The 17,556-nt window shown below is 39.0% G+C and overlaps 1 protein-coding gene across 1 annotated transcript in view; it reads left to right on the top strand.

Annotated features, from left to right (window-relative positions):
• GABRA3 (gamma-aminobutyric acid type A receptor alpha3 subunit) overlaps positions 1 to 17,556 on the top strand; it is a 242,008-nt gene that overhangs the window by 89,956 nt on the left and 134,496 nt on the right. Inside the window, exon 2 of the mRNA XM_027534361.1 lies at positions 9,628 to 9,793. Coding sequence (XP_027390162.1) covers positions 9,654 to 9,793 — 140 coding nt within the window. The 5' untranslated portion in view covers positions 9,628 to 9,653. The remainder of the gene's footprint in view (positions 1 to 9,627; positions 9,794 to 17,556) is intronic.

Consider the following 17,556-nt stretch of genomic DNA (forward strand, 5'->3'; position numbering starts at 1 on the left):
AATCTATATGTAGGTTCCAGTGACCAAGGATTACTCTGTCAAATATAATGCTAAATTGTGTACATGAATTATGCCATTTAATTCTCATAAAACTCCCATATGCCAGTATTATCATTCAGTTCAGTTTAGTCACATCTGACTCTTTGCAACCCCATGGACTGCAGCATGCCAGGCTTCCCTGTGCATCACCAACTCCCAGAGTTGCTCAAACTCATGTCCATTGAGTCAGTGATGCCATCCAACCAGCTCATCCTATGTTGTCCCCTTCTTCTCCTGCCTTCAGTCTTTCCCAGCATCAAGGTCTTTTCAAATGAGTCAGTTCTTCACATCAGGTGGATAAAGCATTGGAGTTTCAGCTTTAGCATCACTCCTTCCAATGAATATTCAGGACTGATTTCCTTTAGGATGGATTGGTTTGATCTCCTTACAGTCCAAGGGACTCTCAAGAGTCTTCTGCAACACAATAGTTCAAAAGCATCAATTCTTTTTTTTTTTTCTTTTTTTAAAAATTTTATTTTATTTTTAAACTTTACATAATTGTATTAGTTTTGCCAAATATCAAAATGAATCCATCACAGGTATACATGTGCTCCCCATCCTGAACCCTCCTCCCTCCTCCCTCCCCATACCATCTGTGTACGAGATAACAATAACAAAAGCATCAATTCTTTGATGCTCAGATTTCTTTATAGTCCAACTCTCACATCCATATATGACTACTGGCAAAACCACAGCTTTTATTAGATGGACATTTGTTGGCAGAGTAATGACTCTGCTTTTTAATATGCTGTCTAGGTTAGAGATAGCTTTCCTTCCAAGGAGCAAGCGTCTTTTAATTTCATGGCTGCAGTCACCATCTGCAGTGATTTTGGAGCCCCCCAAAATAAAGTCTCTGACTGTTTCCATTCTTTCCCCATCTATTTGCCATGAAGTGATGGGACTGGATGCTGAATGTTGAATTTTAAGTCTACTTTTTCACTCTTCTCTTTCACTTTCATCAAGAGGCCCCTTAGTTCTTCTTCTCTTTCTGCCATAAGGGTGGTGTCATCTGTGTATCTGAGGTTATTTCTATTTCTCCTGGCAATCTTAATTCCAGCTTGTGCTTCATCCAGCCTGTAATTTTGCATGATGTACTCTGCATATAAGTTAAATAAGCAGTATGACAGTATACAGCCTTGACATACTCCTTTCCCGATTTGAAACCAGTCCATTGTTCCATGTCCAGTTTTAACTGTTGCTTCTTTACCTGCATACAGGTTTCTCAGGAGGCAGATAAGGTGGTCTGGTACTCCCATCTCTTTAAGAATTTTCCACAGTCTGTTGTGATCCACACAGTCAAAGGCTTTAGCATAGTCAATGAAGCAGAAGTAGATGTTTTTCTGGAACTCTTTTGCTTTTTCGATGATCCAACAGATGTTGGCAATTTGATCTCTGGTTCCTTTGCCTTTTCTAAGTCCAGCTTGAACATCTGGAAGTTCTTGGTTCACATACTGTTGAAATCTTGATTGGAGATTTTTGAGCACTACTTTCCTAGCATGTGAGATGAGTGTAATTGTGCGGTAGTTTGAACAGTTTTTGGTTTGGTATTGCCTTTCTTTGGGATTGAAATAAAAACTGACCTTTTCCAGTCATGTGGCCACTGCTCAGTTTTTCAAATCTGCTGACATATTGAGTGCAGCACTTTTACAGCATCATCTTTTAGGATTTGAAATATCTCAACTGGAATTCCAACACCTCCACTAGCTTTGCTTGTTGTGATGCTTCCTAAGGCCCACTTGACTTCATAATCTAGGATGTCTGGCTCTAGGTAAGTGATCACACCATCTTGGTTATCTGGGTCATCAAGATTTTTTTTGTATAGTTCTGTGTATTATTGCCACCTCCTCTACTTCAGTTATGTCCATACCATTTCTGTCCTTTATTGTGCCCATCTTTGCATGAAAATTATCATTTTTAACATTTTATAGATGAGAAATAATGTCGGATTTCTATGTGGTATGTCCAGGATTGGAACTAGGATGTTTCCTACTCCAGAACCTTTAATACTGACAGTGTCTTGAGACAGAGTAGAGTTAGATGGCACCAAATGAAATTCCAGTGACAAATTGAGGCAAGAAAATGGCAGACTTGGCTTTGTAGTATGTGGGTACAGGACTTGGGATACCTCTGTTCAGGTAAAGTTCTGGCAGATAGTGCCTGATAGCATCCAAGCAGAGGAGTTGGTAGGCAGACTGTTAATATCTCATAGATTCCAAGGACTGAGGTAAAGGAATTTGGGGAATTCTAATAGAAGAATGTATTGTATCAGTGTCTTGTACATACTAGGTGCTCAAATGTTTGTGATTAAATGAATTTATATTTGGACACGATATAGCAGCAGAGTCACCCTGGTAGCAGGTTTTTAGCCAGGCATTTTATGTATGTTCTATGATTTAATTTTTAGAATTCTGATAGGATGAGTATTATTATTACCAGTTTATGTTAAATAAGGAGGTCTTTAAAGCCTAACACGAGTAGTATTTGGTAGTTCCAAGTCATCTCTTAATTTAGTGGGTTCCAAAGCCCAACTTATACCCTATCCTTTATACTCTCTTACCACATTGAGAGATGTGACTTTTTCAAAATAGCATTCATTAACTATTTATTAAGTATACATTATTTCCAGGCAGGTTTCTATGCATTGAACATATATCTATAAATAAACCAAGCAAAATTCCTTGTTGCCATTGAGCTCATATTCTACTGGGGAAACAGCTGATAACAAAAAATATAAAATACATGCTAGAAGTGAACAATGCAAATAAATAGAGGAAAATAATAGAATGGGAAAGACTAGAGATCTCATCAAAAAAATTAGAGATACCAAGGAAACATTTCATGCAAATATTTTCACAATTAAAGGCAGAAAAAATATGGACCTAACAGAAGCAGAAAATATTAAGAAGAGGAGGCAAGAATGTACAGAAGAAATATACAAAAAAGATCTTGGTGACCTTGATGGTCATATATAACCATGATGGTGTGATCACTTCATGCAAAGAGAAGGGGAAACAATGGAAACAGTGACAGACTTTATTTTCTTGGGCTCCAAAATCACTGCAGATGGTTACTGCAGCCATTAAATTAAAAAACACTTTCTGTTTGGAAGAAAAGCTATGACAAACCTAGATCATGTCTTAAAAAGCAGAGATATAACTTTACCTTCAAAGGTCCATCTAGTCAAAGCTGTGGTTTTTCCAGTAGTCATGTATGGATGTGAGAGTTGGGTCATAAAGGCTGAGTGTTGAAGAACTGATGCTTTTGAACTCTGGTGCTGCAGAAGACTCTTGAGAGTCCCTTGGACTGCACGGAGATCAAACTAGTAAATCCTAAATGTAATTAACCCTGAATATTCATTGAAACGACTGATGATGAATCTGAAGCTCCAGTATTTGACCATCTGATGTGAAGAGCCAACTCATTGGAAAAGACCCTGATGCTGGGAAAGACTGAAGGCAGGAAGAGGAGGGGATGACAAAGGATGAGGTGATTGGATGGCATCACTGACTCATGGACATAAGTTTGAGCAAACTCCAGGTGATAGTGAAGGACAGGGAAGCCTGGTGTGCTGTAGTCCATGGGGTTGCAAAGCGTTGGACACGACTGAGTGACTGAATAACAGCAGCAACAACAGTGCAAGAAGTGCAAAGGAGAAAAATTAAACCTGGAAACTACATAAGGAATATCTGGGGTGTATTCAGTTCAGTTCAGTCGCTCAGTCATGCCCGACTCTCTGCGACCCCATGAATCACAGCACACCAGGCCTCCCTGTCCATCACCAACTCCCGGAGTTCACTGAGACTCACGTCTATCGAGTCAGTGATGCCATCTAGCCATCTCGTCCTCTGTCGTCCCCTTCTCCTCCTGCCCCCAATCCATCCCAGCATCAGAATTTTTTCCAATGAGTCAACTCTTCGCATGAGGTGCCCAAAGTATTGGAGTTTCAGCTTTAGCATCATTCCTTCCAAAGAAATCCCAGGGCTGATCTCCTTCAGAATGGACTGTTTGGATCTCCTTGCAGTCCAAGGGACTCTCAACAGTCTTCCCCAATACCACAGTTCAAAAGCATCAATTCTTCAGTGCTCAGCTTTCTTCACAGTCCAACTCTCACATCCATACATGACCACAGGAAAAACCATAGCCTTGACTAGACAGACCTTTGTTGGCAAAGTAATGTCTCTGCTTTTGAATATGCTATCTAGGTTGGTCATAACTTTCCTTCCAAGGAGTAAGCATCTTTTAATTTCATGGCTGCAGTCACCATCTGTAGTGATTTTGGAGCCCAGAAAAATAAAGTCTGCCACTGTTTCCACTGTTTCCCCATCTATTTCCCATGAAGTGATGGGACTGGATGCCATGATCTTCATTTTCTGAATGTTGAGCTTTAAGCCAACTTTTTCACTCTCCACTTTCACTTTCATCAAGAGGCTTTTTAGATAGAGTGCCTGATGAACTATGGAATGAGGTTCGTGACATTGTACAGGAGACAGGGATTAAGACCATCCCCATGGAAAAGAAATGCAAAAAAGCAAAATGGCTGTCTGGGGAGACCTTACAAATATCTGTGAAAAGAAGAGAAGGCAAAAGCAAAGGAGAAAAGGAAAGATATAAGCATCTGAATGCAGAGTTCCAAAGAATAGCAAGAAGAGATAAGAAAGCCTTCCTCAGTGATCAATGCAAAGAAATAGAGGAAAACAACAGAAGCGGAAAGACTAGAGATCTCGTCAAGAAAATTAGAGATACCAAGGGAACATTTCATGCAAAGATGGGCTCGATAAAGGACAGAAATTGTATGGACCTAACAGAAGCAGAAGATATTAAGAAGAGGTGGCAAGAATACACAGAAGAACTGTACAAAAAAGATCTTCACGACCCAGATAATCACAATGGTGTGATCACTCACCTAGAGCCAGACATCCTGGAATGTAAAGTCAAGTGGGCCTTAGAAAGCATCACTGGGGTGTGTAGAAGGATTTAATTTTTATTTAGGATATTCAGGGAGGGCCTCAGTGAGAAACATGATGTTTGAATAAATATCTGAAGTGAGGAAATGAATAAAATATCTGGAAACTGGATGGAAGAATACTCCAGGTACAGGCAATATCATCTTCAAAGGCTCTAGAACTGAAGTATGCCAGGCATATCCAATGAGCTGCAAGGAGGCCATGTGGCTGAAATGGAGTGTGTAAGATAGGAGGGTAGCAGAGATTAGCCAGTTACTTGGGGATAAGATCATGTAGGTTCTTTTAGCTCATAATAAGGATTTTGAAATGGGAATCAATTGGAGGATTTTTGAACAGATGAGAGGCATGATCTGACTTAACACTTTATCATTTCACTGTCTGCTATTTAAAGAACAGACCACAGGGGACCAAGAGCAGAGGCAGCAAGACCAGTTAAGAAGCTTTTACAATGATCTCAGCAAGAGATGATGAGCCAGAGTCATAGCAGCAGAGGTGATGACCAGTGGTTTTGTTCTGAATATGTTGCCTTTTGAGTGGAATGCCCATGAGACTTGTTTATGGATTGAGTGTGGGTGTGAGAGCAAAAGTGGAATCAAGTATAACATCAGAGTGTTAACTCTGAACAAATGGAAAGTGGAGTTACCATTATATGTGATGAAAAAGATGACAGGTGATCCAGGTCTGTGTGTGTGTGTGTGTGTGTGTGTGTGTGTGTAAGTAGATATCTGAACCTCAGATATGAACATGTTAGGTTTAAGATGCTTCTCGGACATCAAAGTGCAGATATGGGTTACAGGAGAGTTGTAGGATGGAGATATTAATTTGTAAGTTATCAGCTAATGGAGATTTCCTCTTGTTAGTTCCTTGTAACTTCCTTTATCTCTGGAGAAGAGTAAATTGGTTGAATAACCATTTGCTAAATTTTGGCTGTGCAGTGCCATGTTATGGTGGCTTGGGCATGTGTCATAATTGTGTGTTCCTGTACCGTGGATAATTTGTTCTAACACCAAGATTATCTGAGCCTGCACAAGGGCTGTTGCTTCTTGTATTATAGCCAGTCTGCACCTACCAAAGGGATCTGCCGTTGTGGCCATGGTTATCTGAATACACCCAATGGTTTTAAGTTCATATGTCATTGGTGTTTAATTTGCTGTACTTATATGAGCATACACCATGGTTGTCTAGTTTTGCAATGTGAACTGGCTTCTTTATACTAATTTTAAACAACTATTATTAGGTTTTACATTCTACTCAACACTGGAGAAGGAAATGGCAACCCAATCAAGTATTCTTGCTGGGAAAATCCCATGGGCTTGCAAAGAGTTAGACATGACTGAAGCAACTGAGCATGAGCTTGCAACATACTTGTTTGAATATTCATGTCACTATATGATGTTCTTTTTCTATAATTTTCAGTGTATTTACCATGAATATGTGAATTATATTTGTTCACATGTTATAAATAATAATTTATTCACTGTGGTCATCATTACTTGAAAGATGTCTATTCTTCATTGTGAGCTCTTGCATCTATATCTTAACCTTTCTTACCCAGTGAAAAAAAGTACAGCATGTCTGCCTACTCTTGGACCATGGCTTCTGTTCGTACCTCGTGGCAGTCTAGCATGACCATCTCCTCCTAAACCATGTCACTTAATTCCTGTATCATGGTTGCCATGATGCACACATTGTGTGTGCACATATCCCAGTTAAGGACTAATATACCAAATGCTTCTTCACATTCATCATGGTTGTTTAAGTATATACCATAGATGTCTCTAGCTTCATAGATGTTTTATTATGTTTGAAGGGTCTTTCTTTAAGTGTCATGGTTTTCAGTTTATGCACTGTGGTCACTTGAAAATTCAGCAAGGTTGGCAGAAGAATTTTAAACATCTGGCCTTCTACTGTCCTTATCTGCACTTGTTTGATGATCATCTGAGGTTGATCATTTACATGGATTTACATCATTTACATGTACATGATCATGTACATGGATTTATGTTCATTTAATGCTGATAACAGCTAAAGTGCCATATTTCTCTGTACACGTATCAGAGTTGGGTCCTGTTTTACAGATATGTGCTATCTTGCTAAAGCTACCTGTTCCATGTTGTTTTTAATTAAAAAATTAATTCTGGTTAAAAACACATAAACAACTGTTTTAATGGTACAGTTTAATGTTACTAAGTATGTTCACATTTTTGTAAAGTACTCTAGTGGCATTCTTTTGATCACATGCAATGTCTTAATGAAATATGTACCAAGGACGTCTTCTCTTGGTCAGTGTTTACTAGGCTTATTATAGTTTTCTGACATATACCCTGGCCAAATGGTTTTATATCATAAATGTTCACATGAATTATAATAATTTGTTTGCTAACAAGTGTCATGGTAGTTGGAGGGCACACATTATGTCCAACTTCTTTTATATGTTATGAATGTCTTCTCATGCATAATGGTTATTTAAACATGTATTAATATCTTAGTCATGAGTTCATATAACATTTTTGTCTTCTTATGCATCATAGTTTTCTCCTTCCAAATCATGGGCATTTGCTTCTGTGTCATTGGCATCTATGCTTAGTGTGAAGGTTTGCGGCTTGTTTACCGTGATCATTTGATCGCAAACCATAGTTATATACTAGAATAGCATAGATGAGCACACACTACTGGTATCTTTGCCCATGCAGCGTGGCCACCTTCTCCTAAATCCAGGATTGTTACTCAAATACTCATGTTTTTTGAGTATGCATCATAGTTCTGTCCTATATTCCATGGATGATTTCTACAATTTGGACTTCATATCCTGTACCAACTCTCTTTTTTCCTGTAGAGTATTTATCAATCATGATTATCTGAGTATTAATCTTTCTCATGTGATTTTCAAACTTTGGGTCCTATGAAAGTTTGAACATATGTCAAAGTTATTGCCCATACTACAGGTGTTTCTCTTGCCTTAGAGTTGTCTCTTTATGCACTGTATTTTCTTCCTCATATGCTATGATTTTCTTAACTGTACTGTTTTTATTGATTTGTAAAATAGCCATCAACTCATACAGCTCATGAATCATGATCATCACAGGACTTATTAGGTTGAGCATTAGAAATTGATGTTTTATGAAAGAAAAATTGTCAAATACTGGCACATTTATATGATGCAACTTAATACTGTGACTATTTCTATCTATGCTGTGGACATTTTCCCATGTCAGAAATCTGTCTTCTTGAATATCATAGTATTCTATGCCTGCACCAGATTTAAGAAGACAATCTAAAGCAGAACCTGAGTGAGTGAGTGAAAGTTGCTCAGTCATGTCTCACTCTTTGTGATCCCATGGACTGTAGCCTGCAAGGCTCCTCTGCCCATGGAATTCTCCAGGCCAGAATACTGAAGTGGGTACCTGATCCCTTCTCCAGGGGATCTTCCCAACCTAGGGATCGAACTCAGGTCTCCTGCATTGCAGGCAGATTCTTTACCAGCTGAGCCACCAGGGAAGCCCCAATATAGAACCTACTGGGTGCTTTGGGACAAGGAGAGTGAGGATCAATTTAGAAAGACTTTTTTCCTTCATCTTCTCATCAATCAGAATAGTTCTTCAGCATGTATCTGTTTTACATATTAGTCTCTTGTATAAGCTTTCCTTGGGAAAAATGTTCCATATCCTTCTATGCCTTCTGAAAATTAAACCACCTCTATGACTGAAAAAGAGTATGGTGCTGGGTCAGAATTAGGTCTTCTTCAAGTGGTCAATGTCTCAGATTCTAAGAGGCCATAAGGATACAAGCAAGTGGCTCTTTACACTGTTTTCTTAACCCCATGTCCTGTGTAAACCTCCACCAAGCCAGGGTTCATAAAACAGCCTTGCATATAGACAACTCTAAATCACATAATCAGTTTAATCTGCTGACCATGGAGGGACTTCTATACCAGGAGACTAGGCTTGGATTTCTTCTTTATGTTGTGGCCCTATTTTGGGCTGGCTTTGCCCTCAAATATTTCTTTATGGGAAAACATCATGTCTCATCATTCAGCAGTTTCTTAATCTGATTTAGAGGAAACAGTCCCTCTACTCCAGGCCTTTTTATATTTTGAAAAACCATCTAACCATATCAAGATGAGAATCAATCCCAAAAATTCAAGAAAGAGATTCCAGGTCTTAATATCCTAAGATTTTCTACAATATTACAAAATTACTCATGAAAAGACATTTGTGATAGTAAGAAATCAAACAGGATTGGGGGGAAATAAAGTGAAGATGAGAGATTATTTTAGGATCTTGGATTATAAGAGGTAACTGAGGCTGAGAGAAGTTCTGTGACTCACCTAGTCAGAAGACAGGGGAAAAGATGAAATTGTAATCTAAGACTTCTGATTACTGATTTAGAGTCTTTACACTATGCCTTCTATTGGATGGGCTCTGGTATAATCAAAAGAAGGGTATGCCAGAAGTGAATTTTGGTGGCATTGGAGAAGGAGAACTGTCACAGTAAGCATTTAGTAACTGTATATTATGAAAATTAAATGGTTCTGAGTTGAATAAAATCTTCTTTTTTCATCTCTTCTTTCTCCTTCCCTTTGTCTTCTATTCCTTTCCTCTTCCGCTGAATATGGAACTCACAGGTCTCTCCAAGTTGGTGCCTAAGAAGATGATAATCACACAAATGAGTCAGTTCTACATGGCTGGCCTTGGGCTTCTCTTCCTGATTAATATTCTCCCTGGAACAACTGGCCAAGTGGAATCAAGACGACAAGAACCTGGGGACTTTGTGAAGCAGGATATTGGCGGGTAAGTACCTAAACTCCTAGAATAAAAGAAGACTGTGATAAATTATTGACTTTGGTCAAAGTATTTTTTTTTAATTGAAGTATGGTTGACTTACAATATTGTGTTAGTTTTAGGTATAGAGGAAAGTGATTCAGTTATATGAATATTCTTTTTTCAGATTATTTTCTGTTATAGATTGTTACAAGATATTGAATATTGTTCCCTGTGATATACCAATAAATTCTTGTCACTGTGTATCTGTTAATCCCATAGTCTTTTATACCTCCCCCATCCCTTTCCCCTTTGGTAACCTTGAGTTTGTTTTCTGTCTGTGTGAGTTTGTTTCTCTTGTGTATCAGTTCAGTTCAGTCGCGACTGCGTCCGACTCTTTGCAACCACATGAATAGCAGCACGCCAGGCCTCCCTGTCCATCACCAACTCCTGGAGTTCACCCAAACTCATGTCCATCGAGTTGGTGATGCCATCCAGCCATCTCATCCTCTGTCGTCCCCTTCTCCTCCTGCCCCCAATCCCTCCCAGCATCAGGGGCTTTTCCAATGAGTCAGCTCTTTGCATGAGGTGGCCAAAGTATTGGAGTTTCAGCTTTAGCATCAGTCCTTCCAATGAACACCCAGGACTGATCTCCTTTAGGATGGACTGGTTGGATCTCCTTGCAGTCCAAGGGACTCTCAAGAGTCTTCTCCAACACCACAGTTCAAAAGCATCAATTCTTCAGTGCTCAGCTTTCTTCACAGTCCAACTCTCACATCCATATAGAGAGTCATTTTATTTTTTGGATTCCACTTATGATACATAATATTTGTCTTTCTCTGACTTATTTTACTTAGTATGATATTCTCTAGATCCATTCACATTGCTTCAAGTGACAATATTTTATTCTTTTTATAGCTTAGTAATATTCCATTGTACATACATACCACCTCTTTTTTAAATTTAATTCTTTATTGGAGTATAATTGCTTTACAGTGTTGTGTTGGTTTCTGCATACAACAACATGAATCAGCCATAAGTGTATGTATCTGTGTGTGTGTGCGTATATATATATCTCCTTACCCTTTTGAATCTCCCTCCCAGTGCCCCCACATCCCACCCCTCTAGGTTATCATAGAGCACCGAACTGAGCTTGCTGTGCTATACAGCAGGTTCCCACTAGCTAACTATTTTATGCATGGTAGTGTATTATATATGTCAATCCCAATCTCCCAATTCATCCCACCCTCCCCTTCACCCCTTTTGTCCACAAGTCCATTCTCTATGTGTCTCTATTTCTGCTTTTCAAATAGGTTCATCTGTGTCATTTTTCCAGATTCCATATATATGCGTTAATGTGCAATATTTGTTTTTCACTTTCTGACTTACTTCAGTTTGCATAACAGGCTCTAGGTTCATTTGCCTCAGTTTAAGTGACATTCATTGCTTTTATGGCTGAGTAGTATTCAATTATCTTAGTGTACTCTAAGTCTTTCCATCTTCTATCAGCATTTTCAACGATAATCTCTGGGGCTGAGGGCTATAGAACTAGACCAATATGTCCTTAGAAACTTGGCCCACAAGGCCCTTTTTACTCTTTATTCCAGTGTGGAAGAAAAAAAAAAGACTAATTCTATCTTATTAACTTCTCATGTATCTGATTTCATTGGGCATGATAGATATTCTAAATAAGATGGAAGTTCTACATAAATGAAGCTTACCTCATCAAATGTTAAAGGCTTTTTAATTTTAACTGAGAGTAAAGTTCTCTAAAAGATATATTACATGTTATCTAATAATACTAAAGAAGGATTTTGAGCAGAATAGTCCTTCTTCATGGTGACTTTCTGATCATCATAAAGAGCATTCATTATGTTTATTCTATATCTGCTTTTTTCTTTTTGTGTCTCCATCCTCAGTGTAGCTGTCACCTCTCCTGTTTATATTGGTTTGCCTATATCCTGTTGGTGCTTTGAAAGTCAGATAATTGAGCCTTTTGAAAACTATATTAAAGAGAAGGCCAAGATATCCTGCTTGGAAAAGCAGAGACAAGTGCTTGTATTTAATACAGAGATATTAAAAACTTTTGGGGGGGACTTTATTTTCTTCCACGTCCAATACAATTCATGCTTTTTAGTAGATAAAACTACTAAAAGTCTGGCTCTGAATATTAGTGTTGGCATTATATTTGTATTTGCTGTAAATATAGAAACCAATACAACATTAAAATGTATATGCTGGTAGCTCTAATACTTAACAGCTGCTGCTTTTTGTTTGCTTGTTTTCATACCTTATTAATGATGTTTCTGTGTGTTGAATAAAATCCATTTGCTGCATTATTTTATCCACCTTTAGTGGATTATTCAATTAAATCACGTGGTTGGCTACCCAAGCAGCTTCAACAAACAACAGTGGTTTATTAACCAATACTTTATTTAAATCATGTTCTAAATGCAATAGCTCTCTGTAGGCTTAAGCAAGGAAACAGGTTGCACACCTGGAGAATTTGATTTAGTAACTTATATGCATAGTACATCATGAGAAACGCCGGGCTGGAGGAAGCACAACCTGGAATCAAGATTGCCAGGAGAAATATCAATAACCTCAGATATGCGGATGACACCACCCTTATGGCAGAAAGTGAAGAAGAACTAAAAAGCCTCCTGATCAAAGTGAAAGAGGAGAGTGAAAAAGTTGGCTTAAAGCTCAACATTCAGAAAACTAAGATCATGGCATCCAGTCCCATCACCTCATGGCAAATAAATGGGGAAACAGTTGGACACAGTGGCTGACTTTATTTTTCTGGGCTCCAAAATCATGGTGACTGCAGCCATGAAATTAAAAGACTCTTGCTTCTTGAAAGGAAAGTTATGACCAACCTAGACAGCATATTAAAAAGCAGAGACATTACTTTGCTAACAAAGGTCCATCTAGTCAAGGCTGTGGTTTTTCCATTGGTCATGTATGGGTGTGAAAGTTGGATTATAAAGAAGGCTGAGCGCCGAAGAATTGATGCTTTTGAACTATGGTGTTGGAGAAGACTCTTGAGAGTCCCTTGGACTGCAAGGAGATCCAACCAGTCCATCCTAAAGGAGATCAGTCCTGGGTATTCATTGGAGGGACTGATGTTGAAGCTGAAACTGCAATACTTTGGCCACCTGATGCGAAGAGCTGATTCATTGGAAAAGCCTCTGATACTGGGAAAGATTGAGGGCAGGAGGAGAAGGGGACGACAGAGGATGAGATGGTTGGATGGCATCACTGACTTGATGGACATGGGTTTGGGTGGACTCCGGGAGTTGGTGATGGACAGGGAGGCCTGGTGTGCTGCTGTTAATGGGGTCACAAAGAGTTGGACACGACTGAGTGACTGAACTGAATTGACTGAACTTGGGGGTAGTGCCTAAAAATCTGCATTTCTATCAAGTGCCTACCTGATTCTGATATAAGGAATGTTTGGACAATACTCTGGGTACACAGTCCTTGTTTTCCAAGAGCTTACAGTATATTTAGGAATATGGGCTTCAGAAATTTTAGAATAGCAGACATGGAAAAACCCGTTGAGAGCATCTTATCTGATCCCTTATTTTGTGCATGACAAAATTGGCTTCCAACAAAGGACATTTACTTTTCTAAGACTTTACAGAAAATTAATCATAGGGATAGGTTAAAACGCCAGTCTATGATTCCTAGTTCCATCATTTTTAAAGAAAAGCTGCAAGGAACAATTTCAGCTTCCTGTAATATATTTCTTATACTCCTGTTCCCTGGCTCAGTATTTTGACCATTAACAACTGAGAACTGTATTTGTGGAAAGTGTTAGGTTGGACCGTTATGAAAATATCCTTCAGTTCAGTTCAGTCACTCAGTCGTGTCCGACTCTTTGCGACCCCATGAATCGCAGCACGCCAGGCCTCCCTGTCCATCACCAACTCCCGGAGTTCACTCAGACTCACGTCCATCGAGTCAGTGATGCCATCCAGCCATCTCATCCTCTGTCGTCCCCTTCTCCTCCTGCCCTCAATCCCTCCCAGCATCAGAGTCTTTTCCAATGAGTCAAATCTTCACATGAGGTGGCCAAAGAACTGGAGTTTAAGCTTCAGCATCATTCCTTCCAAAGAAATCCCAGGACTGATCTCCTTTAGAATGGACTGGTTGGATCTCCTTGCAGTCCAAGGGACTCCCAAGGATCTTCTCCAACACCACAGTTCAAAAGCATCAATTCTTCGGCGCTCAGCTTTCTTCACTACTCTGGGTCAAAATTGTTGAATATAAGCAATTTAATGATGGGTCAAGCTAAGTAGCAAGTAAATGCCAAATGGATCTTCTATCCCAGTCTGTATACACGATTGCAGGGAGAAATATCAATAACCTCAGATATGCAGATGACACCACTCTAATGACAGAAAGCAAAGAGGAATTAAAAAGCCTATTGATGAAGGTGAAAGAGGAGAGTGAAAAAGCGGACTTAAAACTCAACAGTCCAAAAATGAAGATTATGGCATCCGGTCCCATCACATCATGGCAAATAGATGGGGAAACAATGGAAGCAGTGCAGACTTTGTTTTTTTGGGCTCCAAAATCACTGTGGACAGTGACTGCTGCCATGAAATTAAAAGGCCCTTGCTCCTTGGAAGAAAAGCAATGACAAACCCAGACAGTATACTAAAAAGCAGAGACATTACTCTCCCAACAAAGGTCCAAATAGTCAAAGCTATGGTTTTTCCAGTAGTCATGTATGCATGTGAGAGCTGGACAATAAAAAAGGTTGAGCACCCAAGAATTGATGCCTTTGAACTGTAGTGCTGGAGAAGATTCTTGAGAGTCCCTTGGACAGCAAAGAGATCAAACCAGTTAATCCTTAAGGAAATCAACCCTGAATATTCATTCATTGGAAAGGCTGATGCTGAAGCTGCAATACTTTGGCCACCTGATGCGAAGAACTGACTCATTGGAAAAGACCCTGATGCTGGGAAAGATTGAAGGCAGGAGGAGAAGGGGGCAACAGAGGATAAGATGGTTGGATGGCATCACCGACTCAGTGGACATGAGTTTGAGCAAGCTCTAGGAGATAGTGAAGGACGGGGAAGCCTGGTGTGCTGCAGTCCATAGGATCACAAAGAGTCAGACATGACTGAACAACAACTATCCTTGTCTGACTGTAATTTGTTGAAACCTGAGATGTGTATCAGTCAGGATCCCAAAGAAAACAGATGGGGAATTTCAATGAAGACTATTTGAGGAGAATATGTTTGCAAAGGGACTAATTGTGAAGGTATGATCTGGGTATAGGTATACTCCAAGGAATAGAGCAAGAACCTAAGGCCAGCAGTAGATATGTCATATAAAACAAGTCTTTTTAAGAGTGCAGAAATCTTTAGTGGAGGAGCTTTCACAGAGAGAGAGAGAGCTAAAAGATTGCATACCCAGACTTGCCCTTCTTCTTCCCTCTGATCTTCTGCCTACTTGAAGACAGAGGCTGTGGCAGCCCTGCTGAGATAGTTCATATAGGTTATCCTTATAAGAAAGTGAACAGGTTGAACACGAGTATATAATATATCTAGAAGAAGGAATGACAGACATTGGGCACAAGGCCTTACATTTACATGAACCCAAATCACTTTTTCTGCATCAAGATTCCATAGTAGTGGCAGTGGTGAGCAGATATTTTGAATTTAAGAGGAAATGGTTGAATTAATTATCTCCTTGTCATATTCATAGCCTGACTTGGTGCCACTGTTCCAAAGGTTCTTCTAAGTGTCTGCTTTCATCATGAAATATATTTTCTCAGTTCTCTTAATCTCAGAATAACTGTGGCTACACATGTATTGGGTTGGCCAAAAAGTTTGTTTGGGTTTTTCCATATCATCTTACAAAAAAACCCAAATGAACTTTTTGGCCAACCCAATAAATACTAAGTTACTAAGAGAAACATTAAGGATTTGGTTTTTATTTTACTTTAACTCAGTGAATAATGTGAACAGGTAGGGCACATGTTGAGTGGGTATATGTCAAGCTAATTTTGATTGAAGTGCAAGTATGTAAAATCCAGTCTCTTCTTTGTGTATATAATCTCTATTATGGCATCAATACATTAATACTCTTACCATTCAATCTCCAAATCTTAAATTTTAGGAACCAGATGTGGGACCTGAGAAGCCATAAGTCCTAAGCTCTTATCCTGACCAAGAATCCTTCTTGCATTATGCTTTATGATTGACCTACCAGTTTGAATCCCTCCAGTAGTAAACTGCATTACTACCATGGGCATATAGCTCTAGGGATGGGAAAGTGCTTCCTATATTGAACAGAAGTCCACCTTCCTCTAATGCCTACCTATTTTAGGCTTCTGTGACACTTCCTTCCTATTTCATACTTCTTCCTCTCAGAGCTACTCCATGCTTTCTTGTCTACTCTCATCACTTTCAACTTGTCTCCTCACATGATACAGTTTTCCAGACAGTGCTTAGAACTTGGTATTCTCCTTTGCTCTCTAGATTTTTTTGAAACTTAGTTCAATACTTTATTTTTAGTTTTCATATTCTATCATGTTCCTTTAGAGCTTATACTTAAATAACTCTTACTATGTGCCAAGCACTATTCTAAGTGCTTTACATATGTTAATTCATATAATCCTTAAAACAGATCTGCTAACTAGGTGCTGCTATTATTACTGTTTCAGAGATAAAATATGGAGACACCGAGAGGTCAAGTAACGTGCCAAAGCTCACACAGTTTAAAAGCGGCAGAGCCAGAACCAAAACCCAGTCTGGCTTCAGAGTACATGCTATTAATTGCTACAATGTTTTGGTTTTCATGTGTTTGGTCACCTTTAAGTAAAAATTAGGCACATGTCCATATATTTTGTGTACATGAACATTTACTTATATATAGTAATCCCTCAACCTCTGAATATTTAATATCTCAGCTACATGACTGCCTGGCCAGTGCTACAATTGGGCAAGTATAATTTTCTTATAGGACCTAGAGAAATAAGAAGTATAATTTTCCATTTTGAGGTAGAAATACAGAATTTGTAACACAGGGCAGAGCTGGACATTTGAAGCCAGGGTCAAGAATACTTGGTAAGTGATGCTCTGACTTCCTATTGTATCAGGTCAGGAGGTAACAGTGTCTCAGTATTACTGATGGTAAAATGAATCTCTTGGTTAAGATGATGACTGTCAGGACTCTCCACTGCAAGGATACTAGCCACCAGGATTGACTGAGAGATTTGAGCTCATGACCACCTCATTGCTTTGGTCATGGCCATGGATGTGGGATAGAGAGTAAATAATAATAGTGTAGAAGAGAATATTCCTAGTACTGTAGTGTGCCTTCATTTGTATCATAATTCTTTTCTCCACATAGGCAGTGTTATAAATGGTTCTCAGGCTGGCCTATGAAAGTCTGCTTAATGAGAAATGTTGCTGAAATAGTGCTTGTGCATTGGCAATTACAATCATTCAGACAAATTACAAGAAATAAGGACTTGTGTAGCTTTGCCTGAAAGACTAATTGCCTTTTATGGCATTGTTCCAAAGGAAGAATGGACCTTTATTTCTTTGCAAATTTAGAATACAACCCATTTTATGTTGAGGTATGTCTGCTTACATTCACGTATGAAATCATATCTCTAAGGTATAGTACCTTGGTATTTAATCATTCAGAACATACAATAGTCAGATCTTCTTGTGTGTTTCTGTGAAGTGGTGGCTTTTAGTTACTAAGAAGGTAGAAAGGACTTGGTTTTTATTTTACTTTAATTCAGCAAAGAGTGTGAATAGGCAGAG

Source organism: Bos indicus x Bos taurus, chromosome X (genome assembly GCF_003369695.1).
Source record: "Bos indicus x Bos taurus breed Angus x Brahman F1 hybrid chromosome X, Bos_hybrid_MaternalHap_v2.0, whole genome shotgun sequence".
Classification (NCBI taxonomy): Eukaryota; Metazoa; Chordata; class Mammalia; order Artiodactyla; family Bovidae; genus Bos; species Bos indicus x Bos taurus.